This window comes from Hippichthys cyanospilos, chromosome 15 (assembly GCF_059441005.1).
Source record: "Hippichthys cyanospilos isolate Australia breed blue-spotted pipefish chromosome 15, RoL_Hcya_1.0, whole genome shotgun sequence".
Classification (NCBI taxonomy): Eukaryota; Metazoa; Chordata; class Actinopteri; order Syngnathiformes; family Syngnathidae; genus Hippichthys; species Hippichthys cyanospilos.
This window is the reverse complement of record NC_142383.1, coordinates 10678926-10705323: the sequence shown is the minus strand read 5'-3', so window position 1 is coordinate 10705323 and position 26398 is coordinate 10678926. Positions and strand designations below refer to the sequence as shown.

At 36.2% G+C, this 26398-nt stretch overlaps 1 protein-coding gene across 8 annotated transcripts in view; it reads right to left on the bottom strand.

Moving 5' to 3' along the window:
• Nucleotides 1–26398, bottom strand: part of vav2 (vav guanine nucleotide exchange factor 2) — a 154073-nt gene that overhangs the window by 5785 nt on the left and 121890 nt on the right. For 2 of the 8 annotated variants that reach the window (XM_088435350.1, XM_088435356.1), the window contains exons 6-27: nucleotides 26300–26314; nucleotides 25527–25625; nucleotides 24224–24292; nucleotides 23523–23623; nucleotides 14491–14590; nucleotides 13686–13781; nucleotides 10896–10964; nucleotides 10748–10834; nucleotides 8907–8995; nucleotides 8679–8811; nucleotides 8347–8361; nucleotides 7995–8104; nucleotides 7771–7872; nucleotides 6057–6145; nucleotides 4663–4676; nucleotides 4541–4559; nucleotides 4227–4354; nucleotides 3150–3221; nucleotides 3014–3075; nucleotides 2663–2779; nucleotides 1242–1329; nucleotides 1027–1150 (exon numbers count right to left, since the gene is read on the bottom strand). In XM_088435350.1, coding sequence (XP_088291476.1) covers nucleotides 1027–1150; nucleotides 1242–1329; nucleotides 2663–2779; nucleotides 3014–3075; nucleotides 3150–3221; nucleotides 4227–4354; nucleotides 4541–4559; nucleotides 4663–4676; nucleotides 6057–6145; nucleotides 7771–7872; nucleotides 7995–8104; nucleotides 8347–8361; nucleotides 8679–8811; nucleotides 8907–8995; nucleotides 10748–10834; nucleotides 10896–10964; nucleotides 13686–13781; nucleotides 14491–14590; nucleotides 23523–23623; nucleotides 24224–24292; nucleotides 25527–25625; nucleotides 26300–26314 — 1798 coding nt within the window. The remainder of the gene's footprint in view (nucleotides 1–1026; nucleotides 1151–1241; nucleotides 1330–2662; nucleotides 2780–3013; nucleotides 3076–3149; nucleotides 3222–4226; nucleotides 4355–4540; nucleotides 4560–4662; nucleotides 4677–6056; nucleotides 6146–7770; nucleotides 7873–7994; nucleotides 8105–8346; nucleotides 8362–8678; nucleotides 8812–8906; nucleotides 8996–10747; nucleotides 10835–10895; nucleotides 10965–13685; nucleotides 13782–14490; nucleotides 14591–23522; nucleotides 23624–24223; nucleotides 24293–25526; nucleotides 25626–26299; nucleotides 26315–26398) is intronic. The other 6 variants (XM_088435355.1, XM_088435357.1, XM_088435351.1 and 3 more) reach the window with 5 other exon arrangements.

Below are 26398 nucleotides of genomic sequence, written 5' to 3'. Positions count from 1 at the left end.
TCATTTATTATTTTATTATTATTTTTTGATTAATCTATGATTAACTTTAAACATATTTTATTCAAACCATGATATTTTCTCAAAATCTTTGTACAGGAAAAAAACGTTTTTTTTTTAACTATTCAATCAATCTGTGGACTATTGTTTCAATTAATGAAGAAATCAATTTTTAAAGATGTTTTCATTTCCATACATGTATTCAAATTCAGGCCTTTTTCTCAAATTCATGGTGCAGTAAATAAACACATGAGTTTTTTTTTTTTTTTTTCCAACATCTTTGTTTTTATTATTCAGTTATTGGTTTCGTCCAACACCTTTCTTCTTTTCATTTAACACCATGATAATCAGTCTGTTTTCATAAAAAAACTAAACAATTTGTTGTATATCTACTGCTGAGAGACTGCAAATCTGAGTATTCGGACAATTCTATGTCCAATCAATCAAAAAAAAAAAAAAAAATCGATTGCGTAATCATTGCAAAACTAAAACGTAATTTCCTATCAAGAAATTAAACTTCAAGCTAATCTGGAAAAATAATGGTCAAAATTATCAAGGACCAATATTTTGCCTGTTATTTCATGTCTTTTAAACTACTGTACTTTCATTGATCGTCTGGTAGACTTGCAAGAACAAAATTCATCAGTTTGAATTCATGATCAAAATACCACATTGATATTACATTTTTTGTTTGCTTTATGAAAGCCTGAATTTAACTACAGTATACTATTGTTAATGCATTCAGTCTTTAGTGATAATTCAGAGCAGAAAGCCCAGTACTCCAGCAGGCCACCAGATAGTGTCTGGAGCCTTAAATAAGTCATTTTCTACAATAAAATAAGATATAACAAGGATAAAGTTTAAGGCTTGAGGCAGTAATTCAAATGCAATACTCACAATTAGATTTTGAAACATGGTGGTAAAGTGTTGCAACTCTTGTGTTGTAACTGACTTCTATTCAATGCCGTGACGGTGACAGGCCGCAAATGAGCAGTTGTTTTGGCTCAGGCCGAACGCCAGAACACTTACCTGGCGAGCGGGAACAGCTCCGTGTTAACGAGCGCTCCCTTGCCTTGTAGGGATATCGCAACGTGGTGTCTAGCAGCTTGAAACTCTCTTTGAGTGAATGGGACTGATAATACTCCACCAGTTCCTGTTGTGGTGGAAAAAAACAAAAAATCAATAGAATGTCTGGTTTGACTCAGCGCAGCTTGTTAAGTGCCTCTTTTGTGTTTGCTCTTTACCAAAAGGCTCTCAAACTTCTTGGCCTCAGTGATGTGAATCCAGCTGTCTTTCTCAATGACTTTAATGTGCTTCACTTCATCGTTAAACCTGTGAAGCAAAAAAACATTCTGTTTTCACACCTGTTTGTGGTTTTTTCGTTTGACAACATCTGTGGTTCGGAAATGAGGTACGTAATTTTTCTGCATGGTTTCTGTAGGTATCAGCAATTCAATCATTTAATTTAATACTTTTGAATTCTGTGACATGGGAACAATACATTTCTCGTTTCAAATTAAGAGCAACGAACACGAAGCAGCATTTTTCCCAATTGTGTGATAGGGACTCCTTTTTTAACACAATGTATGCCTGAGTAAGCACATTTTATGGAAAACAAGTCATATATATATATGTATATACATATATGTATATATATATATATATATATATATATATATATATATATATATATATATATGTATATACATATATGTGTATATATATATATATATATATATATATATATATATATATATACACATATATATATATATATATATAGATATATATATATATATATATAGATATATATATATATATATATATATATATATATATATATATATATATATATATATATATATATTTATATATATAACGTAATAACCTAGCTTCTAAAGATATAAATACTAATGCAGTTTCTAATTTTAATAAATCAGACACGAATGATACAACGCTTTGTTTTCATCTTTTTTTTCCTTTCAAAAAGGCTTTGACATGGTTTGGGTTGTATTTGGTTGAATAAATATTTACAGGGAGGACAACACCGAAAAAAGGCCGTCCTTTGATGTTAATGGCGCTTGAATTAATTCATGAATTAAGTCCTAATGTCATGAATTCTTATCATATGTGTCATATTTAACACATCAATGCTCATTTTATGTATTTTATGATTTTTCCATGAATGAATGATGAATTCCTTGCAGAACCTAACTTGACCTTGCTCACTTAATCAGTGCTTTTAAAAATTAAGATTTGCAATATTTCAAATGAGCGATACTCAGAATGAGCTTTTCAACAGCTTTAAGTTAGGGATATTAGGTTACGACCTGTATTTATGTCTAACCAATAGTGGCACCAGTATTACTTGTACTACTGTAAATGGTTAGAGTAAATAAAGGTAAAATAGTAAAATAGACAGCAAATATCAGCCATTTGGGTGATTATTTTCTGCGATGTTTGAAGGGCCATCATCAGCTGGTCGATAAATCGGTCAGGCCTGACCTTTGTTGCAATGTATTTCTTCCACTCGTAATTACAAACAGCATAAAAGCGGGATCATAATTCACAAAACGTTGATTCGCAGGGCTGCACGCGTACAAACACATCCTTGAACATATCGCGTGGATAAAAGCTATTCAATTGCTAATTTTCTCCAACTTACTTGATGCTGATGGCAAACCTCTCCGCTTCAGCCGTCCTCTCTCTGATGAGGTAGGTCCCGCTGCTGTGGGATTTTAAGAGGTTGTCAGCCTGCTGGCGCTCCATGTTTCCCGCAAACCTATAAAGAGAAGCGGAGAATAAATGCCAAGTAATTTCATGTAACGACCTGGTAATGACTCCGACAAAGCAGTCGGTACGTAATTCATCTTTCGAAAGTAGCAGAGCCGATGTCAAATGGTTCAGCAAGTATGGCTTTTTAAGACTAACGATGCTGACAGAATAAATCCAGAAAGCATACAAAAGAACAGTGCGCATAAAACATTTGAAAGAATATTTATGGTTAATGGCCTACCAAGGATATCCATAATAGTCTGCATCCCTTGATGACTGCCTGCTGGATAATGACTGGAAGGGCTGTGACAAATAGAACACGTTCAAGTCATCTAAAATGTAAGAGTTCACCTGTTGACTGAATGGGGTTGACTTACCTTTGGATCTAGGTAGGGTTTAACACAGGAACTGGGGAAGAAGCCATTCTTTTGTGTTTGTATCAACCTCCCCTGGAAGACAAGATGATATTTAGAACGCACACGTTAAAACGCCCGCTGTAATAAAGCTTAAATATTTGACATGAGTTTCAATGTGATCGGTTTGATCCAGTGCGTCTTAAATAGTGGGACTGCCCCCCCCAAGGGGAGAGGGATTATCCAGGAAAAAGGCTTTGTTTGATCTTGATCGTCATAATGCCTCTCGTTTATCTGCTCAGGCGGAATAAGCAAGGAATTCTTTGATGCATCACTGAAGGAAACTAACACTTTGAGCGTGTTTAGAGTGAGAAATAAAAAAAAAGAACAATTGGAGCTTTTTACTAAGATACAATATTAATTACTCACCCTAAACAGCCTCATAATGTTATTTTCCTTCAATGACACATTTCCAAGCATTCTTGTTTATTCTGCGCACTTGCACTGACCCGGTCCGAGCAGGGTAGCGTGACTTACCGTACCGCCGTTTTTTTTTTTTTTTTTTTTTTCATTTTGATTGGGAGATGAGGAGAAGAGCTTTCATTTCAACATTTCATTTAGTTGTTGCAAAGTTTTAGTGTAGAAAATGCTGAAGTGGCAAAAATCTTTGTTTGGGAGTCCACAGCCAGAAATACAATGTAAGTCACATGCGGGCGGAGCTTATATCATGAATGCTAAATTACCACAGTGACCGAATTGACAAGAGTAACGAGATATGAGTCATGGTTAAAACTTTAAAAATATGAATTTCCCTTTAAATCCAACACCCAATTAGGTTCAGAATATTCAAGGTTTTTTTTTTTTTTGGATCATTTCTCCAAATCCGACTGAAATATTTTGAGCAGCACAAACTCAACTATTGATCCATAATCCTCAGAATCCTTCTTTCCCTTCTCCAAGGCATTTTCAAAATTTGATCCAATCCAAAACCCAGTCAGCTTACCAATTGAGCAATTGGCCCCAGAATTTTAAGAGTTGTATTGAGCTTCTCTGTTGTACCACGCTGTGCTTGAGTGACTAAGAGATGAGCGTCTGCTTTACCTCCCACCATGCGGTGTCAGGATCCCCCTTGAGCAGCTCGATGTAGTCTCCTGTTTGAAAGGACAAGGCTGTCTTCCCCGGTGGTGCTGGTGTACCGTGATAGTTTCTCACTGCTACCATCTTGGGACCTGAAAATACAAAATGCAGCATGTTTTTTTTAAGGACTCATATTGGGATTTTAAATCAGAATGGAGCGATCGATCACGTAATAGCATGTAAGAGCTCTCTCCACAAGATGGCAGTAAAGAGCTATGCTACTCCGGTAGTCTGTTTTTATTGTACTATAAACCTGCATGTTCAATAAGTGCACTTACCAGAGGACATTCCAGGTTCCTGCAAATGGCAAATAAAACAGACGATCATTAGGATAATTATTTATGAGTGTTTATGTATAATTTCCAGTACACATAACTGTGAAGTATTCCCATCTACTCACCAAGTCAAGAGGATCTGAAAGCAAAGACAAGTGGATGAGGGAGTCAGAGAGGATGATAATAAGAACATCTTAGATTTACATTTTAAAGCACCTTTCAAGTCACCAATTACACTTAAAACAGCATCACAAACCACGTATTTAGCATATAATTACCAATTTTGGAGCATTATTCCAAAGCTGTTTGAAATCAGAGTGGGTTGCTGTTCTAGTTTGAGTGTCAAAGATAAGAACAACTATAAAACAAATGTGTGTCTCTGTTAATATATGCAATAATGAAAAGATGTGAATCCTATGCTGTGTTCAGAAAGAGATTCAAAAACATAGTATTAGAAAATATAAAAATCAAGTATAAAATGAATAAGATTAACAAGACAGAAATTATAGATATTTTTAGTTTTGTATATCTATGCTTGTACATTTGAAAAGGGTTTAAGTCACGTTCATATATGGGTTTTTTTTTTGTATGTGTGATAAGAGGAACCTTTTGTTTTTTTGGTTGTCTTGGAATACGAATGACCCATCGTGTGAGTTAAATATAGAAAACAAGAGGTAGGACTAGATACATTTGTTTACTTTTTCTGCTTTGAACATATGAAACCGCATGGAAATTACTATCCAACGATGGTCCTGTTTTTGCTCTTACTGTCTTTGTTTCGGTTTGAACCTTGTAATTTTGTAAATATAATCAATCAATAAATCAATCTAAATAAATGGAAAATATAAACACATGACAAAATGTAATGAATAAAAAATAATTTAATAAATCATTTTGTAGTTTAATTAAAGAGGAACACAATTAATTTTTGAGTTTGTGGAATATGAATTAAGCAGCAAAAACTACACATCCATCATCCATCTCAGGTGGCGGCCATTTTAATTCGTGAAGTAAACCAAAAATGACAACACAGTTGCTCAAGTTTAGGTAATGATCAATCATGGCTCAGTTTATGAAGGTCACATGACCTCAGAAAACAGATGAGCCGTGGTTGTTTGTTGACCTGAGCAACTGTGATCTCATTTTCAGGTGACAGCCCATGACAAAATGACCACCACCAGAGATTGGTGGGTGGGGTATTTTGCAGCTCAATTCATAATCCACAAATGCAATATTGATCCGAATGCCGTGTTTCGACGTATGTTTTTTTGGGAGCTCAAAAAACATACTAATGAAAAGAAAACTTTTGGGTTGACTTCCCCTTTAGCGCATTGAACAGACCAATTCAACTCCATTATAAGCACATACAGTTCAGATCATGTTTGAACATTTTAATGAGTCATGTCAGGCCTGTCGGAAAGAACAAAAAAGATTGTGTGTTTTCTTTTTTTTTTTTTTTGTAAGGGATAACAACAACAAAACAAAGTACTTGTGTTACAAAATAGGAAAGCAGACATACTGATTTTGCAGATGGTGATGACTTCCAGACACTCTTTGTGTGCTCCTGTTCCACACCGAGAGCAGAAGTAACCTTGATAAAAGATGCCCCTGTTGGATTCACACAAACAAGTCAATTTGCGATGAATACATCAGCTGTCTTGGGTCCAAATGAACTGTTTGTACATAAAACAAACAGTAAAAAACGTTTTCTGAACCAGAATAGAAATGGACCCTTGTTTTACGTTAAAACTGCTGTGACACATTCTCCTTTCTGCTGGAATATATTTTTAAAAGAACAAGCTGTTTTGCCACAATTGTACTCATCACGCATTGTGATTTTGAGTAGAAAACTGTCATAGATCACAACCAGACCGGTGAGGTCACATGAGTAATTAGCTTGTAGCAGGGAGCGGGAATACTGGCCCAAGCCTTTTCCACTGGCTGGGAATTTAGGTCAGGCCAGCCATGAAATTTGTGGGTCAATACACAAAGTGGAGTTTAGCCAAGCCAACTCTGTTCTGCTCAGTCTGGTGTGACAGAGGCAGACACGGTGATTCCATGACACGGGTTATCCCCCACTCGGATGCTTCTGCACCCTCACATGAAGGGAGGGTGGTGTTTGGAAGGATCATGTCTAAAAATATCAACTGTCAGCCTCACTTCATCATCATGTCAAAGGATGCTTAATTTCCTCAAATTGTTAAGATTTGATATAAGATCTTTATTTCAAACTTGGCTTTGATACATGGGAATCGGATTAACAGGATGTCTTCATGTAATTTATGCTAATTTGATTGTTTTAAGTCATTATTTTTATTTGAACTCATTCACTGCCATTGATGTCTGAGACCATTTAAATTGTATAAATCAATTTCATTTTTCATTAATTACATTGCTAGAAAAATGATGAGGGCAAGTGAAGAAGGGGAAAAAGAGCTTGGTAATATTCTCACTTTTATCTCAGAATTCTGACTTTATTCTCAGCAAATTTCTTTCTCAAGTGAGAATTCTGATTTCATTCTGAGATTTCTGAGAATTATGTCATAATTCTGAGTTAAATTAATAATCCCCACTTAAAAGTCAGAATTGTGACTAACCTCAGAATTCAGACTTTAAAGTCAGTCATTTGAGTAAAGTAAGAATTCTCACTTTATTTTCTGAATTTTCATCATAAAGTCAGAATTTTGATTTTCAAAAGAATATAAATACCAGGGTCTAATATCGTAATTCTGACATTCTTCTCAAAATTCTCACTATAAAGTCAGAATTTTGACGTCAAATTGAGAATTCTCACTGTGATATCAGCGGTTCAACTTTAAAGTTTTCACTATAAAATGATTTTATTTTAAAGTCAGAATTCTGACTTTAAACCCCAAATTAATACTGTAAATTAAGTCTACATTCTGACTTTATTTTCAGAACTCACACTCCTGAGCTTAGAATTTTGACTTGTCGAAATTCTGTTTTTAAAGTCCGAATTTTAACGACAGTGAGAATTCCAAAAAGAAAGTCAAAATTCCTACTTCAAAGTCAGAATTCTGAGAAGTCACGTGTTCTGGATTTAAAGAAAATACTGTGAGTTCCCACTTTAAAGTCAAAATTCTGATCCAAGTTAAGAATTATGATAATAAAGTCAGAATTCTGAGAATCAAGTAAAAATCTCAGCAGCCCATATTTCAAAGATGGTTCATTGTTGCTTTGAATTATATTGTTGCATTCGTCGTTCTTGTTACCTCAGTAGCATCTTGCAAGCTCGGCAGTTGGTGTTCTTATCAAATGTGTGCATTTGGAAGTTATGCTGGTTTGCTGTGGCTCTCTCTGGTTTGATATTGGACCTGCAAGAACAATAACAGCAACATCTAAGGAATAGACCTTATTGAGTGAGATGATGTGCTATACAAACTGCATAAGTGGATTGAGCATATTATCAAGAACTATTATTTGCAACAAAACTCACATGGCCATCTCAAACTGTTCCATCCACTTCCTTTTTGTTTCTTCTGTTTTACAAAAGAACTGGAAGCCCTGCTTTCCTTGCAGGTGGATCAGGTAGAAGCCATAAGACCACTGGAGACGCAAAGGCCAGATTAAAATAAACATGCAAAGAAATATCCATTCTTCAGCGGATGCACTATACTTTGGGAGGTCTATTTATTTCAGAACTAAATGATGCAGAACATGCTAATGATGAGAAGCCGTTACGATTAAGGTGCGTGCATTTGCCACATGACACTCAAAAACCACCAGCACTGCTGTCAGAACTAGGCCATCATAAAACGATGAGTTGAATGAAAGTCACTTGAGCTTACCATTTTTCCACTTGACTGGTAAGCATGCAAAAAGAAAGACACCATAAAAAGACCCAGTTACACATGCAACATGGACAAACACATGCAAATTTCAAACTAAAAAAGCCATGTTAGACTAGCTCTAGTCTGCTGTACATTTTTAGGAATAATAATTATTGTTGCGTTTACGTGATTTTATTTTTTTCAAGCACGGATGAGCATGTCAAAGCTTTTCTTCAAAGATCTCGAGATGAGAGTGCCATCAGCCTTTCGGCCAATGCTGGCATGATTCCTGCTGGATTTTATATCAGCCAGCATGACAAAATGTTACGATTGTAAATGTGACATCTTACCTTTTTCATATCTCTGTTGTTCATGGGGTCATCCGACATTTTATATGACTGGAGTTCAATTATCTCTTTCAGCTCATAGCTATAACCTTTCCTCTTACAGACAATGACCACTTTATCAAAGAGAAATATATACCTGAAAATACACATTAGAGCAAAGAGTGAATGGTTCTTTATGCATTACATTCATGTATTGTTTTATTAACTTTCCTTTTTCAACTTTAGACTCACCGGTCCTGCTTAGTACGGTTGATGATGGAGCAGACTTTAAGCTCTCCGTCTATCTTTGGCCTCCCATACTCCTCCAGCCTCACCTGCTGCTTAGGTCACACAGACAGTCAGGGTCAATTCACTGATTGCTATAACTAATGAGAGCGTATAAATAATTCAAAAGCACATGAGGTTCACAGGGAATCCAAATAGGTGTAGAATAAATGATGCAGCCCCTGCTGGGATACAGTACATCTCCATTCTTATGTAGAGAAGTCGTGTAATACATTTTTAAAAGCCTATTGAGGTGTCATGAATTACAAAATACAGTAAAATGGAAACTGAAATTTGCCTGAGGTCATACATTCAAAAAGAGAAAAAAAAATGCTTGGAAAAAATATGTTTGAAACCATGAATCGAATCAAAAGTCAAAACGTCATCATGCATGTTCCTACTAAGGCCTGGAGGAAAAAAAAAGTCAACCAAGATGGGTACACTTTAAAAAGAGTTTGGCCAAAAATACCCATCTCAAAGCTTCCCCAAAACAATTTTTGCGCAAATATTTTCTACAATGACCTTTCTTCAAAATTCAAGACTCAATATACAATTTTTATTATCATATGGATAGTATTATTATAACACAGAATGAAATTCTTATTACGTTCACTCCCCGAGTAGCAGACTACATTCCATGTTTGAGCAATAAATAAACAGGCAAATAATAAAATATAAACAATAAACAAAAATACAATAAAGAATAAAACACAACAACATTCTTACAGCTGTACATAATGTTGCAAAGGCAGCAAAGGATACTCGTCCAAAAAACAGGGGAAATAACATGTTTAGGATAACTTCCAATTAAAAAAGAAGTGACAGAAATAATGTTCCATTGTTGCTTGTATTGCTGCACAAGCTAGTGGCCGAATGGCTGATTCAATGTGTGTGTTTTAAAAACACATGTATGTGTGAACTAAATTATAGCGAGTGTTTGTTGACCTTACAAAGTAACAATGACCTTACAAGGTAATAATGAGCATGCTAATGCGAATGACATTTGCTAGCCGATCGGCATAGGGACACTTTGTTGGTGTAAAAAAAAAAAAAATCCTCAAACATTATCAACTCAATTCAAGAACTCAAAAAGCCAAATAATAATAATAACACCACCAACATATACAGTAGCAAAAATAAATGCTGAAGTATGTAGGGCGGGCTGGAGAGAGTGATGCTGGCTGCTTGTGCTGGGGTAGGATGGTGAAAGTGAAGTAAAGTGAGTGGCTATAACTCCTCAAAAATTCACATATGTAGAAGATAAATAATGAGGTGGTAAAAAAAAATGGGTGGGGAGATTACCCAATTATTCAATTGAACAATCAAAACAACAACAAATAAAAAGATTCAAAAGTGACAGTCTCTTCTCACTGTCATTCAAAACCATAGCTCACTCAGGAACCAGTTTTGCATAACTTTGTTTTACACTTGAATGAATTTAAAACACCAAATTGATAGACAATGTTAATATACGTGTTTCTATTGAAATCAAACATTGTGAAGTTTGAAAAGGAGACCAGCATCTGACAACAGCTTGTGTTCAAACTTTAAAAGGGAAATATTAAGAAAAAATATTTTTTAATTTCTTGTGCTCAGATTGTTTTGTTTCTGTAGTGTTTGCTCAGCCATCAAGTGTGAAATTGAACAACCAAGTTGTGTAAATCTTTTGTTTTCTACCTATTTCTCAAAATGTCATTCTGTGCCTTTTAAAAGAAAAAACAACAACAACATGTGATGTTCAGTAGACAGATCAAATAGTTACTAAATAACCTGCATTACATTAATGAAGATCAAGTGAAAATACTTACAAGATTTTCAATGGAACTTTGGAATTCACTTATTTTCTTCAGTGTCTCGTTGTCCCGCTTGACCTCATTGATGTACATGGCCAAGTCCTGAGAGCACCAAAAAATTATTCCAAAGTTAAAATCAATCAAAAAAACTTGTAAGACAGACCTGCATAGCCTCCAGCGCCTCCTTTAGTTGTTGTCTCTCTGGTCGGTCCGTAGAGTGACTCAGAAGTTCCTGTAAAGACAGTGTGTTATGTTATTGTACAGTGTCTTTCACATTAAGGGTGAGAGGAGATGATATTCGCCAATCTTGGTCAGAGAAGCTAATATTAATGTATATTAGCTCCTGATGGGGTCATATTTCAATGAAGCCAATGATTAGGCAACACACCAAAAAGAAGAGGTCATTAGAGTGAACTGTAACAAAACTCCATTTGTGAAATTACAGTCACAAGTAAACAACAAGTGTGGTTTCCCACAAACAAACATTCCACATCTTTATGATCAGCAATTGCTTTCCTTCCCTTCCACCAGGGGGAAGTAATTAAATGCTGCAATGATGTATGAAATGGTGGTGAGCTGCCATGAGATTTAAACCAATAAATCATTGCAAGTGGAAAAGGAGATGATGTGTAACAGATTAGACTTCTATGAATTTAAATATACAGTAAGAGTTGTCACTAAGTCATAACAAAAGAAAATCTCACTTGCAAATTTAAATAGGATTTTTTCCTTTCAAAGTGTATTTTATATTTATTAAAAAAATACAGTAATCTACACCCACTAGATGCTTCATTAGATACATCTATAAAATTAATTGAAAACTAATGAGGATATTTTTAGAATGTTCCCCTTACATATCATAAAACCAAAACACACAGCTGTTTTGGGACACAATTTCAGACAAAAATATAACCTTTAGGGCCATAGCAGTAATAGTTAAGACAAGCTGATAATCAGCGAGACTGATATGTAGCAGGGACAATTTTGCCGAATAATTGTATCAAACTTATTTTTAAAAGACTATTTCAGACCCATTCAGAGTCTCATGCTACGGACACAAGGTCGATCACACTTTATCAACCTGCTTCTAAATCTAAAACAATAGCCATCTGGACTCTCTTCCCCCGGAGGGCAAGGAGTTCATAAGTTACGACAATCGTGCCTCTTGCTCCCATCGGGTGGCCTTAAGACTGTTGGTTGGATTGGACTGGCAGCACAAGGACACTCTTGCGTACACACAAATTCAGACTTCAAAACATACACATCCCTACTCTCAAAATCGCCGCTGGCCCGAATCTCCACTCACGTGACATGACTACGCTGTGAAAGCACTGGGACTACTACGAGCTGCAACCAGCTGGCTGCATCATGGGCAGCCCTACCCCCGCTGCCCCTACCCTCATCCACATGTTTGTGCATGCTGCGGTGTATTTTTCTGTCGGCGCATGTGAAAGGATTTTTTTCTTTTCCTTTTTCTGACTTGAGCCATGCCCTTCATTTGGGGCATGGCCGAAGTCTCTTCCCCATTATCCACAGGTAACATGTCTTCCTGCTGTTTAAAGGACATGCCCCTTTTGGTGAATTCCGTCGGGCCTTGTCGTCTTGTCTTCCTTTGTCAGTCAATTGTCTTTAATTTTTCTTTCTTGGGCAGTTCAAGCTCATAAAGTAAAAATAATGTTGCCTTTAATTTTCACCAAAATTTGCTAGTCTATCTTTAGGAGTATAAAAAGCTGCCATGACTTGGACATTGAAAACCACAAAAACCACTGCTCGGGTGATATCTTGTCCTGTGTGTCGGACACACATGCAATAAACTTGTGTGTACAACACGCCCCATGGTCACAGTATACATCAGCGTCTTCCTGAAAAGCTATGAAGAGCGGTGAAATGGGGTGTGCTTAATCTCATTAGTGCACGCTTGATTTGACCTTAGTGCCTTGCTGCAAATCAGGACTGCAGGGGATCAACTCACATTGATAGAGAAGTCTCACAACTGCTTGGACATTCTATCACCTAACACAAAGCACTTGCCATTATGCACCACATCATCAACTCAAATGATCAACGGTTGAGATGCAAAGTCAATTAATGTACAAAGGATGCTACATTGCTTTTACATTCGTCTACATGTTTGCAATGGGAAGAGTACAAGAGGGAATGATATTTTATTACTTTTGCTTCACCAAATAACAATTCCAAGGTGGCAGAGCTCAAGGTGAGCATTGCACCTGATGCTCATACAAATGTTTGCTATATGAATAAATGACTAAAACCATGAATCATTCAGCGAATACGAGCGGTCAAATCTCTTACAAGGCTGAAAAACCTCTCAATATGCACACAATACATAGTCCAGTACAATCAATACTGGCTATGGAACAAGCATGAATGTGAATATTTATGGAACTCATTTATAATCACCTAAAATTGCCATAATAGCTTATAAACCATAAATAAACCATATATCATGATCTCAAAACACTTTATTGCACTTTGAAAGAGGCTTTGAAACAAATTCAAATGTTGCTTCCCTTTCAAAAAACCCAAGAGTAAACAGCTTTTCTAATAGCAAGCAATTTTTGTCCAATTGTGGCGCCCTGTGTGGAGGAGGAGGGGGAGTTGACCAAGTCGGGTAAGTCAACTTTAGCCAAAAGTATCAATTTCGAGGCTCTGCTTGAAACATGTTTGCGCCACTGAGAGTGGAGTTAGGCGTTGAAACTGTGGATAGGCAATGCCTTATAAAATGAATATAAAATGTATGTAATGTAAAAAAAAAAAAAGTTACCTAAAACAGTTAATTTACATGAAGTTATTAACAGCATTGTTTACAAGTCAATAACTGCATCAAAGAATCTGACTGAAACAGACAGAACTCGATTCGAATAAGCTCCAAATGGTTTAAATCTCAACAGCCATTGGTGAGTCTTTTCCTGTCTTTTAAAGTCCTACCTACCTTTAGCAGTAAGTGATATTTAAGTACCCTCTGCATGGGAACCACCAGAAGATCCTGCAGCTTGAACTTGCCCTCCTGCACTTTCATAGTACATTCCTGTGAAGCAACAACACACACAGTAGGCCTGTTTATCACACATTTCATAGTACAGCATGTTGTATTTACTCCAAAATTAACAGACACGCTTTCTTGGTTAACAATTCATGGCATGTGTCCTGTGTAGCAGCAGCAAGCCTACCATATTTTGAATGGAATCCCATTAACAACAATGAGGTCAGTTTATTCTTTTGAGTATACAAACGCACTTGTCGTGCCAGCTATTTGCGACACAAATGTCGTGCGTGCTAACTCGGAGGTTCCTTTGACAAAACCAAATGGCATGCCTCCAAAAGAAACAGTCAGCCTTAAAGGCTCCTTCATTGTGGGTTGTGTGTCTGGGCGTGTTTTCAAGCTTCCATAACTCTGCAGTAACAGGGGAGGCTTAGTCCTCTTTAAACAACTTTATTGTGTAACACGACTGTGAGAAGCATTTTTATCACCATACAACGTTTTACAGAGAGCGTACACTGGCTCTTTTTGTGAATTTATCCATCCAAGTGATTTATTTTAAACTAATCTTTGGTGATGCGCTTAAAAATGTACCTATTTACAGGAGAATACAGGAAATGTAAAAAAAAAAAAAAAAACAAGAAAGAAAAAACTACTGTTAAGGATTGGAAAAATGTTTAAACAGACTAGGAGTAGTTGATGTAGAAAAAACACATACAATGAATTATGTTGAATAAAACATTGCACAGGTGTATACCTCAATTTTGATCTTCACATCCTCCCTTGTTGCTATTAGTTCATCCAATGTCTTCTGGGCATTCTCCATGTGGCTGCAGTACTGGCCATAGATCAATAACCTGAGGAGACAAAAATCAAAATCCCGACACAATTACTCGGTGCAGTGCAGTCATACAAATTCAAATAATGTCACCAACATCAACAATCATGACAGATTTCAATGCATGTGATTTTGGAGTAATGTAGGGATGCTCAATAACACTTTTTTACAGTCCGATACCAGTTCTACTAGCACTCAACTATAGAGTCATCAACAATACCGATACCCAGTATCAATACCACTAGTACTTTTGATAAAATTGCTCTAATACTAGTGCCGTTTGCCATTGCGAGTACAAAGTACAAAGGACAAATATCTGTGTGATATCAGTGTTCGCCCTACTCATTTGTTGCCCATGCCATAATTGAAGCTAATGTAAATTAAAATGATCAAACTAATATCAGTACAGCAATGATATTTTTGTATCAGATATTGTCTGGCTACTGGACTGATCTAAGCAGCTATCAGTGTGCAAACATGCTAATTGCTGTACTAATGGTCAATTATGTCAATTTTGAGAGAGGAAATTTAGCACCAGGTCTTATAATTAGATAATTGTTCATTTGATTCTGTGATTGATCCTTAAAAAAAATATTTCACCAAATGTTTTGTCATCAGAGTTTTGTTTTTGCCCAAAGTTGTCCTATCCTAATCTATCAAGAGTGATGTTAAAAAAAAAGGCTCAATCTATAAACAAACAAACTGAACAGCACCGTTAGCTATATAGTCTTTGTTATATAGGGTACCTGACATGTGTTATTGGATTAATCTGGGTAACAAACAGAACATTCTAAATATATCCAAATGAAAGGTGAATCATACATCAGATTAACATCTTAAAGAGATAAGCATATGGTTCTTTCATTACATCAATTTAACTAGTCTCTAAGAAGAACTCCTGCAGCTGAGCACATTTTCATAATAATTGCTAGAAAATGTTAAATCACAAAGAGTGTATTACTGTTAAATATTTTAATAAAACATAGAAAGTGACTTGAGAAATGACGGTATGAACGATTTTAAAACCTGGCGAATAATGAGCAATCTATCAAAAAAAAGCCTTTAAATTGTTATATGGGGTCTCTGTGGAAACACTCAAACGAAACAGAAAGCCCAGAAGAGGGTTTAAACTAATTATTGCTGCAGAGTAGTTAAGACAATGTACTACACATTAATTTTAAGATTTATAACAAAATGTGAGAAGTGAACCGAGGAGCAATTTCCCACAACGGGAAGCAGATGAATGAATATGTGAATAAATGTATTATAATTTGGATTGAATCGTGAATACCATGAATAAGTAATGACTACATTTGAATCCCAGGGCAATAGTTGGAGGTGCCTTGCCAATAAACTGTAATGACTGAGGACCAATAGAAGATAGTGCTTGATTCTGTTGCTCTTATCAGGATGTGAGGAGGAAAAAAAATCTGTTAATTTTGAGCAGTGAGGATATGAAGGCCATGTTCATTAGATACCATAATGAACACCCGACATTGATCTAGAGGTTCAACCACAGGGGAGATCAATGTCAGCCCTCCATGGGCGTTTCCAACAGAACGTGACACATATTATTCTCACTCACCGAGACAAAAAGTAGGCCGCTGGCAAGTATCGCAGTATGCCTCATAGAATTGGCACCCCAGCATGGTATTTTAACACTGGAAACTTGAAGTTAAATCAAGCCCTTCAAAGATCTTTGGCAGAGATGAGAACAGCGCGACAACTACATTAATGGTACTACAGGTTTGAAAACTACAATTCCCTGCGATGTTTGAATAGCAGTATTCCGATTTTATTCATCATGAAAGTTTTTTGGCAATCTGTTAGCTGCAGCACATGGATTAGCATACTATTGACAATGGGAATTTAGCATTCGGTAATGGAGTGCTGACTGCATGAGTGAAAATAAAATTGATGCACAAAAGAAGTGGCCGCACATTAGAGACACTCCTAATTGTCATGGTAACAAAAGCTATACATATGATTGGTTCTGAACCATGGGTAAAATATATATACATTTTTTTCATGAGGTTTTTTAAATTTGGGTTTTGACCTGTTTAATAGTTACTTTGAATATTAGAATATTAGAGTATGTTTGTAGTTTATATTTTTTGAAGATACTTCCATATATTTTTTAGTTTTAATACTAGCAAGAGTAAGATCAAAATAAAAAGCCAGTAACTATTGTTTTATAAAAAAAAAATCAATTTTTCAAATGCTTGTCCAGCTTTCTTTCTTCTATGAGAATGTAATCACATAATACTGTAAATACATTTATGAAATCTCATGTATGAAATTTTTTAAAAAACACAACTAGAGTTACAGATACATTTAAAAATGCACAATATACTACAGTTTCTGTTATTCTTTTTTTTTTTTTAAAGAGTTCTACTGTCATATGCATAGTAATTCCACACAATGAAATTCTCATTCTCTTCACTTGCCTGAGGAGACTACATTCAATTAGTGAGCAAATAATAAGGTAGGCAATAAAACAAACAAAAACAAAACCTCTACAAAAAAGACAGATTCATATTTTTCTTTGATGTTTTTCATTAGTTCAAGTGAAATATAATAACTTTGTTCTGCAATGAGGGGTTGGGTGAGAATTGGCTTTTCTGCATAAGATGGGCCCCCTTAAAACTGACTCATTTCGGCATAGCTAAAAAGGTGATGTAAGTTTACTGTAATTCTCTGAATGACTTTGAATGACAGGACCAATTTATGTGGTTCCTTTACAATAACGATGAAAAAAATTGTGGCGTCGAAAACAAATTTGCTAGTGCCTTGGGTTTTGAAAAAAAATGTACTTTCATTCCAAACTGAAAATTAAAGTATGAAGATACGAATTTATTCACAGTAATTTGGTGGTTGGACATCATTACCCCACAAATGAAGGGACCGCCTTAATGTAAATGTTCGTTTGCTAGTTCCTTCCATAAAGATGCAATGAATAATTCTACCGTAGGCTATGTTAGGTTTACCCGACCCCAAACTTGAGGTGACACATAACATTGCTGTCACATCATTTCATTAGATGATCATCTTTGACTGCACAGAGATTCACCAGTGATGATCAATGGAGCATCTCTGCAGCTTGTGCAAGGCTTCCCCGCGGTGAGTCCCCATCAGGCGTCTGATTAAGACTTGCTCTGCACTCGAGGAGACAGCTCCCCTCAGCTACTCCTAGTGTTGAAAAATATGAAAAGTGGTGGGGGATGTCTTCAAAAATAACTTAAGTGACTGTTATGCTAGAAATGTATCCAATTTCTTGGGGATCAGACCATTTTTTTAAAACCTAATTTTGTAGACCCTAATTGCTGTGCCAGGGCAAATCTACTTTTGTTAGGAATATGACAAGTAGCACTATGCCTTGGTGGGCAAGCTGGTGGTCACACTTTTTTTTTTCTTCTAAGGTTGCAGTTATCGAATAAATTGGTATTCAGATATCCTAATGGAAACTTAATCGAATAATCTGTTATTTAAAGAAAATATAAGCAAAAATAATGAAAAAAAATTAAATCAAAAACGTTCAGTTTTCTTTTAATTACATTTAAATTGTGTTAACCAGCAAGCTAGTTTACCAACAGTGAGATTTTAGGCAAATATTTCCTCATTTGGTTAATAAAACAAAGGTGACTTTAAAATAAAAGTAGGGATGTTTGTTGCCTAAAACAGCACAATTGAGTAAGCCAAGTTTGTTAAAGAGTGATCAGTAGGAACAGCAACTTTGCTTGTTCAGGCATTTCTATCTATTAAACTGCCTATAAAAACTAATTGGGCGGCACAGGGGAAGAGTGGTTAGCACGTCCGCCTCACAGTTCAATCCCAAATTCAATTCCAGCTTGCTTCGGCCTGTGTGGAGTTTGCATGTTCTCCCTGTGCCCGTGTGGGTTCCCTCCAAGCACTCCAGCTTCCTTCCACATTCCAAAAAACATGCATGGAAGGTGTATTGGACACTCTAAATTGTCCTTACGTGTGATTAGGTGCCTGAATGGTTGTTTGTCCCCATGTGCCCAGCAATTGGCTGGCAACCAGTTTATGGTATCCCCCACCTACTGCCCGTACAAAGCTGGGATAGGCACCAGCAGCGTTGTTGACTTCAGTCGTGAGTCAAAACAGCCGTTACACCATGACACACTGCTTAGATCTTCTTCCAAATAAATGTGTACAAATGCATTGATGTCCGTAAGGTAAGATAAGGTTATACTGAAGTTGGCCTTCTCACAGCATTGCCAAGTTATTGATATGCATAGCACACATAGATCATTTGTTAGCTTGGCTTCATCCTGACCCACCCAAGGCAGAGCAAAAAAAAAAAATGCCTCAAGCATTAATTTTTTGAACCGAGGTATTTTGATGTGGCGCAGGTGGTGTAGCACAATTTTTTCTGGATTTGACCCAGGTGGTGGCAGATTCTGATCTCCGATGATACATGTGACATCAGTGTCACCATCATAATATAAGCCTCATTTCTGTGTTGATCTGATCAATTTGTTCATAACTGCCTAATTTATAATAATTAGTAATACATCACGTTTCAGAAGTCAAATCATTCAAAGGGTGTGTCAAAATGTAGATGGCTTCCTGTCTCGTCACAAATACAAGAAACACTAACAAACAACAACGGAACACAAGAGTTTCATTTACCTCTGGGCACGCACTGAAATGATCAGTAACCAAGACTGAGAGCAGGAAAACTAACTTTCTCTACTAGTGAAGCCTATGGATAATGCTCAGTAGCATTTAGAGTTACAAAAACAGTACTAATTAAAAAAAAATGATGGAAGCCAAGTATGTTGGAACAAATTAGTATTCCAACAAAATTCAACCATTAAGGCTACATGTAGTGTGAGGGGGAAAAAACTGTATTTACAATTTAATAACAGTCTTTTCATTGGCGTCAGATGCTTTGTACTTCCACCCATGTGTGCCAGAGGGCTAATAAGCACATTGCAGCATGCAGCCTCTCCTTGGCCCAGGCATCCATAATTAGTCCATCACATACGCTCCACTTGACACCAAGTCTGGGCACACCGCACGCAGTAGGAGGTATCCACTCATCATTTCGTTTTCTATGTTTGCGCAGCCTCAAAATGTGACAAAAAAATAAAAAATAAATAACATTCAAGACAGGTAAACTTCTGTAATCCTCAAGATGTTCATTCAACATTATTTAATTAAAAAGCAACAGATGGAAGAATGCGTGGTCAAAAAAGATATTTTTACAAGATGTAACAGGTCATGACGTACCAAATTTATGGAAATTGTCAAATTATTTTTAAATGGTTAAGCCTTTGAGGAAAACTTCTTCTGTTCTAAATGAACAGAATATGCATCATTAAAAGGGAGTAGCAGCACTGAGCAATATGGCTCAAAAATAAAATGTTGATTACAACAATTATTATTTCATTTAAAGTAATAGACCCAAGAATATTGATTTATAAGATTCTTTTATTAAAAAATAAATCAATGCAAAATGTTGAGACTACAATAATATATATTGTTTTTTTATTTCATTCATAGGTTGTACAAAAATATTGACATTTATTGCATAAGTAGCTCAAATGACAATTTCGTTGTTTGCATCTACTGCAAACATAAGGGCTGGGGAAAAAAAGTCAACCAACTCAGGTAATCAACCAAAAAAATATGATCAAAAATATCAGCCTTTTAAGCTCTACTGGAATAATGTTTGCACCACCTTTTTCTACATGGACCTTCCTTGCAGATGGAAGCAGTGTTGCATTGGCGGCCACAAAGAATACTAACAACATAAAATCAAAATAAATAAATAAATAAAATAAAGGAGGCTATCGTAAGTTGCTAAATAGACCTGAATACCACAGCAGTACTTCAACTGTTGCCACACGGATAAAAATAAAAAATAATAATAAAAAATAAAAAAACGCCATTTACAAAGACTGGCTCTATTTCTTGTCTCAGTGCACCACCTATTGACCAAATGGCTGATTGTATTTGAGTGTTTAAAAATATATACAAATTTAGTAGTTTGTGGGCTTTCATTAAAACATTATTAGTCCACGGAGAAGACGTTCTGAATTTCTCAAAAAACTAGGAATGTTTGGTATTGGTATATCAATACGTAATAGAATGATCATATTTGAAGTAAAATATATACAAACGCAAATATTACTGGTAGTTCAATTATTCCTTGAACTTAAATAGAAGAGTCTTTTTTCATTCACTGTAAGTAGGTTTCTTTATTATGCCTTTATCTTTTTCATAGAAAAACATTGTTGGAATGCATAATTGGAATTTTGAATTGGCTCGCCCAGGGCATACCCTTTACAATTGCGGGTTGACTCAAAGTCGAGTAACACCAGTTAGGAGATCTCCCTGCAAACCAGAAGTGACAAGTTGTAGTGACAGCTAATACTCTCTGACACATAGCACCGGGACCCTCTCACCTCACTTCAACTCATGCAACAAACAGGAAATGAAGTAAGTCGTGTTAAAATGCTCTCGTGTGGAGCCTCATTGCAGACCATGATTAGGCATGGCAAAGAAATCAGGGAGCCAGATTACTTCGGAAATGAGTCAGGGAATGTCGTAGATGAGGATATCAACTTGAGGGTGCTTGGATGCCCATTTACTTTCTAGAGCTGCCTCTTTGCTCACGTTTCCATTGAGAAGAATTGAGCTGCAGTCGTGATAAACCAGTGACATTTTCACCAATGGCATTCAGCTCAATGACAAATAAGAAAAAAAAGGGCTTTTCATCCTTCGTGCCAACATGAGCGAAAAATGATTCAAGCACATTGTTGTAAAGGTCATTGGGACTTACAAGCATAGATAACCAAATTAATGAGCCAGCTAGGTCCTCAGGAACATCACCGGGATGTCTGATGAGGGAGTTCAAATCCCCTGGTCACTGTTGTTTACCGCCATGGAGAGACAAGACAGTGGCAGCCTCATAATGAGGCAGGTCCACATGTCAATCACATGCACCGAGTCAGCGCTTGTGACGCACGAAATCTGCAAATCTAATGAACTCTTTGCTCAAAATAACCCTGTGTTGCATTTTGGAGAATGTCACTAAATGTAAATAGTAACAATTGTCATCAAACCATTTGGTTATGAATAGAAGCTGAACGCAAAAGTTTTCTATCAAATAAATGAGTTATATTAAAAAACAGGATGATAAAGAATTCAAAAATGATCAATTATTTGATATTTCGTCGCAATGTAGAATGAGGAAATTCTTAAAAAGAACTAACAGGACAAGGTGGGCATAGAAAGAAATGTTTGGGTTGGAAAAACATGTCTGGCTTTACCTCAACCTCACAAAAATATTTTGTATAAAGGATGTTTGGTAGTGTTGTCATCGAAAATAGTAGATCTATGTGTCTTATTATTCCAGAAGCATTTTCTAAGCACCAGGAAAATGTCACCAGCAAGGGGAAAACGTGATGATGAATATAAGGCACATGACTGACAAAGGGCCAAGGCCCAAGCATAAAGTAGGTATTTTTTATTTTTTTTATGCCTAGTCTGACATGAAGCATGGCGTAAATCTATGAAGGGGGGCAGGCTAGACCAAGTTTTGGTATTTTTGCACTCTTGCGAGCCTGTGTAGTGTGGAGCTTCATTATTATTTTATACATATATATATATATATATATATATATATATATATATATATATATATATATATATATATATATATATATATATATATATATATATATATATATATATATATATATATATATATATAATTTTATTTTATTTTTTTCTTCAAAGGTGTTTTACATCTTTGTTGGCATGAAAACAATGGATTTGTTTGTCACCAATAGTTCGGGCGAGAATTTGAGTGATACCACCGAGAAAGTGCATACTTTAACGATCAATAAACCGACCAGCTATTTCATGATAGATATACAGCTGTGTTATGCGTACAACAAAACACTGTTGTTTTGATATCTATCAGAGTGCCTCGCGATCAATGACTATAATTGTATGAAGGGAGTTTTTCCAAAGTCCACGTGGAATCCAAAGAAATGTCTACACTGGGTTCAAGCATGTAAGCAGCAGGGATTTACAATAATAGCTCCTCCATTCATGGTTATTCAAAATAGAAGCGAGTAATAGCACGTCAAAACACCTTTGACATGAACTCAAGTTTGTTGTCATAGTGGGATGGGTGCAAAATGACTTTTCAACCTGCTACACTGGATTACAGAGTAATGGGCAATTTTGTTTGGTGAGATAAGTGAGATTGAGTTGGAGACGCCTCTTAAAAAAGTGGTTTGCTTATGCAAAGTGATGTTTTATTGGCCAAAGAAAATGAATACATTTAGAAGAAGAAATGAAAAGTAGGGTTGTGATGTTTGCAATCATACAAAGTCTGAAAAATAGACACACACACACACATACACATGCCTGTAAAGGTATTCACATGCTAAAAAGGACTGGTCCTGCTCACAGTAATGACTGCCTCATTGAAGGAAAAAGGCATATCCACTCCCGCTGTGGAATCATGACCAGAGGAAAAGCGATCATCACCTACATTACTATTACCTTGCAAGCAGTAACAGTCAGCACAGCAGAGAGGCAAATCACTTCTCCCCTCAAGAGTGCAAATTATCCACCCATACTGTATCTGCAAGACGCGGATATACCAGAAAGAAAATGTTCCGTGGACTAATCTTAACTATCCTTTTAATTTAATAATTTGTCAACTCTAAATTGAAATGTTGAAATTAATCCTCATACATACATTTCAAAGATCCCTGAGCGCATATGATGCTATTTTCAGTCAACAGCAAGCTGAAAAATGTGTAACTGTATGTGATTTTTTTTTTTATCAAGTTGTCCAAAGAAAAAATTAATTCATCTTGTACTACCAAACACTGACAAATTTGTTATCATTTTAATAGGCACTGCATTCGCAGAGGTAGAATTCAAACATTTACAGTACAAACCGTTCTTTGAAGTCAAGGAAGATTTTTCCCAAACCATTTCCTCCAGTGACCATGTTGAGGTCAATGGCTCGAAGGAGGGCGAAATGAACTTTGATCACATCCTGAGGAAAAAAAAGAGCACTGTTTTCAAAGCCGCACGTCACTTCGAAAATAACAACTGAGTTTTTGCCCGATGGCTCCAGGTCGACACCACCGCATGAGTAGCCTTTGGGCCTGTTCTAAAAATAATTTACAAGTCTATTACGCTGCAACATACTACTGGGAACAACTTCAAAATAAAAGCATGCCAAGGCCTTTGTGTCCATGTAAAATTTGCAAAAATTTGGTTTACTTTAAAGTTGGCCTTCTCACCGAATTTCCAGCATGTTTTACTGTCATGCAGAGCATTAAAAAATTGTTGATGTGATTGGCTTGGTCTTTTTTTTCTGATGTACACTAATAAATGGCTATGCAAGCCTATTTGAGGTACTTGAGGACGTGTAATGACTATTTATGACTACCACAGAAGGAAAACTGTTCGTTGGTGAACCCTGACATTGACTGTATTATTTCAAACATTTAAAGAACGCAGGACAGAATACAGAATGGTAGAATTGTCAGTCGAAATATTCTTAGCAAAATTTCACATATAAATATTGTAGAAATGAGGAATTAGGCATAAGCTTCATATCACTTTAAGAAATGAAGCTCCAGTCACTCACCTCAAGATTGACGAAGATAGCCTCCATGTCCTGTGGACTCACAATTTGCCTCAATGGGATCATGTAGTTCTTTAATGGGAAAAGACATGGAAATGATATAGTGTACTGTATATTTACAAATACGCGTTATAGCACCCATGCGTCCAAAAGTGAACTTGCTCAATCTACAATTTTAGGGCTGTCACATTCCATCATCATAATACTAACAAAAAGATCAACAACAAAGTGCTGAAGGCTTTATTAACCCCAACTCAATTAAGCCTAATGAGTCCTATGATCATACCAGGTTGTTTATTCTCATTTAGTCCTGTGCTGGGGTAGTACGGGAAACTCAGGATACACATTTTGTTTAATGAAATTAGTCGGGCTCATGATTTGTTTCTGTCCATCACATTGCAAATGAACCTTATCAAAAGGGAAACTGATGTGTTAGCAATGGTGATTTCCACAGTGTTTTCTTATTAAAACCAGGGAAGGGACTTTGAAATTGGTGGGATGGTGCAAGTAACGTACGGAAGCGTCGTGGGTTGGTCTGTGGGCCGCGGGTTGGTATATTTTCGCGTTGTCTTTAGTGCATGAACAGAAAACCTTTTTTCTGTCTCACAATGTTATCTGGTTTGTCATCAAAAAAGTTTTTTTTTGTACTGTACGGTCAGATAAAAATTCAGGCAACTTTACAATCATATGAACACACAAAAACTCTCTTTTGCCTTGACAATTTGTATACACTATTTAATTAGTGATGTGCTTGACTACTTTACATCAAGTAAAAAGTAACTGTGCCTAGTAATAAGTAATATTTGCATGATTAAGTACTAAAATTATTTATTACTTTGAAATGAAATGAATGAAATAATACAACAATGAATTGCTTCATTACCTTAAGCAACTGGTATTGAATGTCTCGAGATTTGGAAAGCTTTATGTCTAATCTGAATGTGTTGAATGCACATCGATATAGGATAAATAATTTTTTTACTTGACCTCTCCTTTGTATAGTAACATACATTTACAAAAATATATTTTCCTGGTGTACCTAATGTTGTGCCCGTGATTGACAGTATGTGTGTGCTATGTCAAAGCCAGAGGGCTTCACTTTCTCGCATGGCGGCCGATTCCGTAATAACTACTATTGATCACTTCCTGTGACATTTGTGCTCCCCGGCGAAGCTGACAATAGCTGACACTTCCATGCTGTGAGCATGCCCACACAAGGCCCAGATGAAAACTCACACCATACTGTGGTTCCGATATCGTAAAAAAATTATAGACGTGTTTCCATACACAAAATGTCTTCACTCACCTTCTCAATGTCTTCTAGAGTCTTATAATACTTGGCTTCGGTCTCTTGTATTTCCACTAAGCAGCAATTCCTTTTGTCATCTTCTGTCATGCCCATTTTCTATAACACACAAGTAAATAACCAGTCAGAGTCATTTTACTATCAGCAGACGATTAATTGTTTTTAACATGCGCCATGACAAGCGTGCTACACTAATAATTCACAATGAAAATAATAATCAGTAAATAAAAGGGTCCCCCAAATACAATTGTAACCATTGCATCCATGGAATGACATACAGTATATACAGTATAATACGGCTCTAACATATGCCGTATTTTCACATTTACTTATAAAATATCATGCAAATGATCACTCAGTACCCCCTTCATCTCGCCAACTGACACACGTACACACACAAAATTTGATGTATAACTATCCGATTTTTATCTCTGAATTAAGGTGCAGAAAGCAGATTGATTGATTAAACATAAAATGATAATGATTAACTACTAAATGCACGACTGATTTTGAAAAACTGATGCCACACGGCATTGTAGTCATCTTCTGATGTCACATTTGCTCCAATGGGGACTGAGTCAAATCTTGGAGCAGCTGCCCCGTACATCTAATTACCACGCTAATTGGCAAGTCATCCTTGTGGGACGGTAATCCTCTTTTTTTTTTTTTTCCTTGTTTTTGTAAACATAGAGATGATGTAGTCTGTGGGGGAGGAAGAGGGTTGTTGGGTTGACTTTGAAGCCAGGACTGATCACAAGCACAGCAGCACTCACCTGCATGTATCTGATCTGCAGCATGAGAGAGGCAAATTAGTTAGAAATCAAAACAAACCCAGTAGAATCACAAAGCACATCAAGAACTACAACCACTTA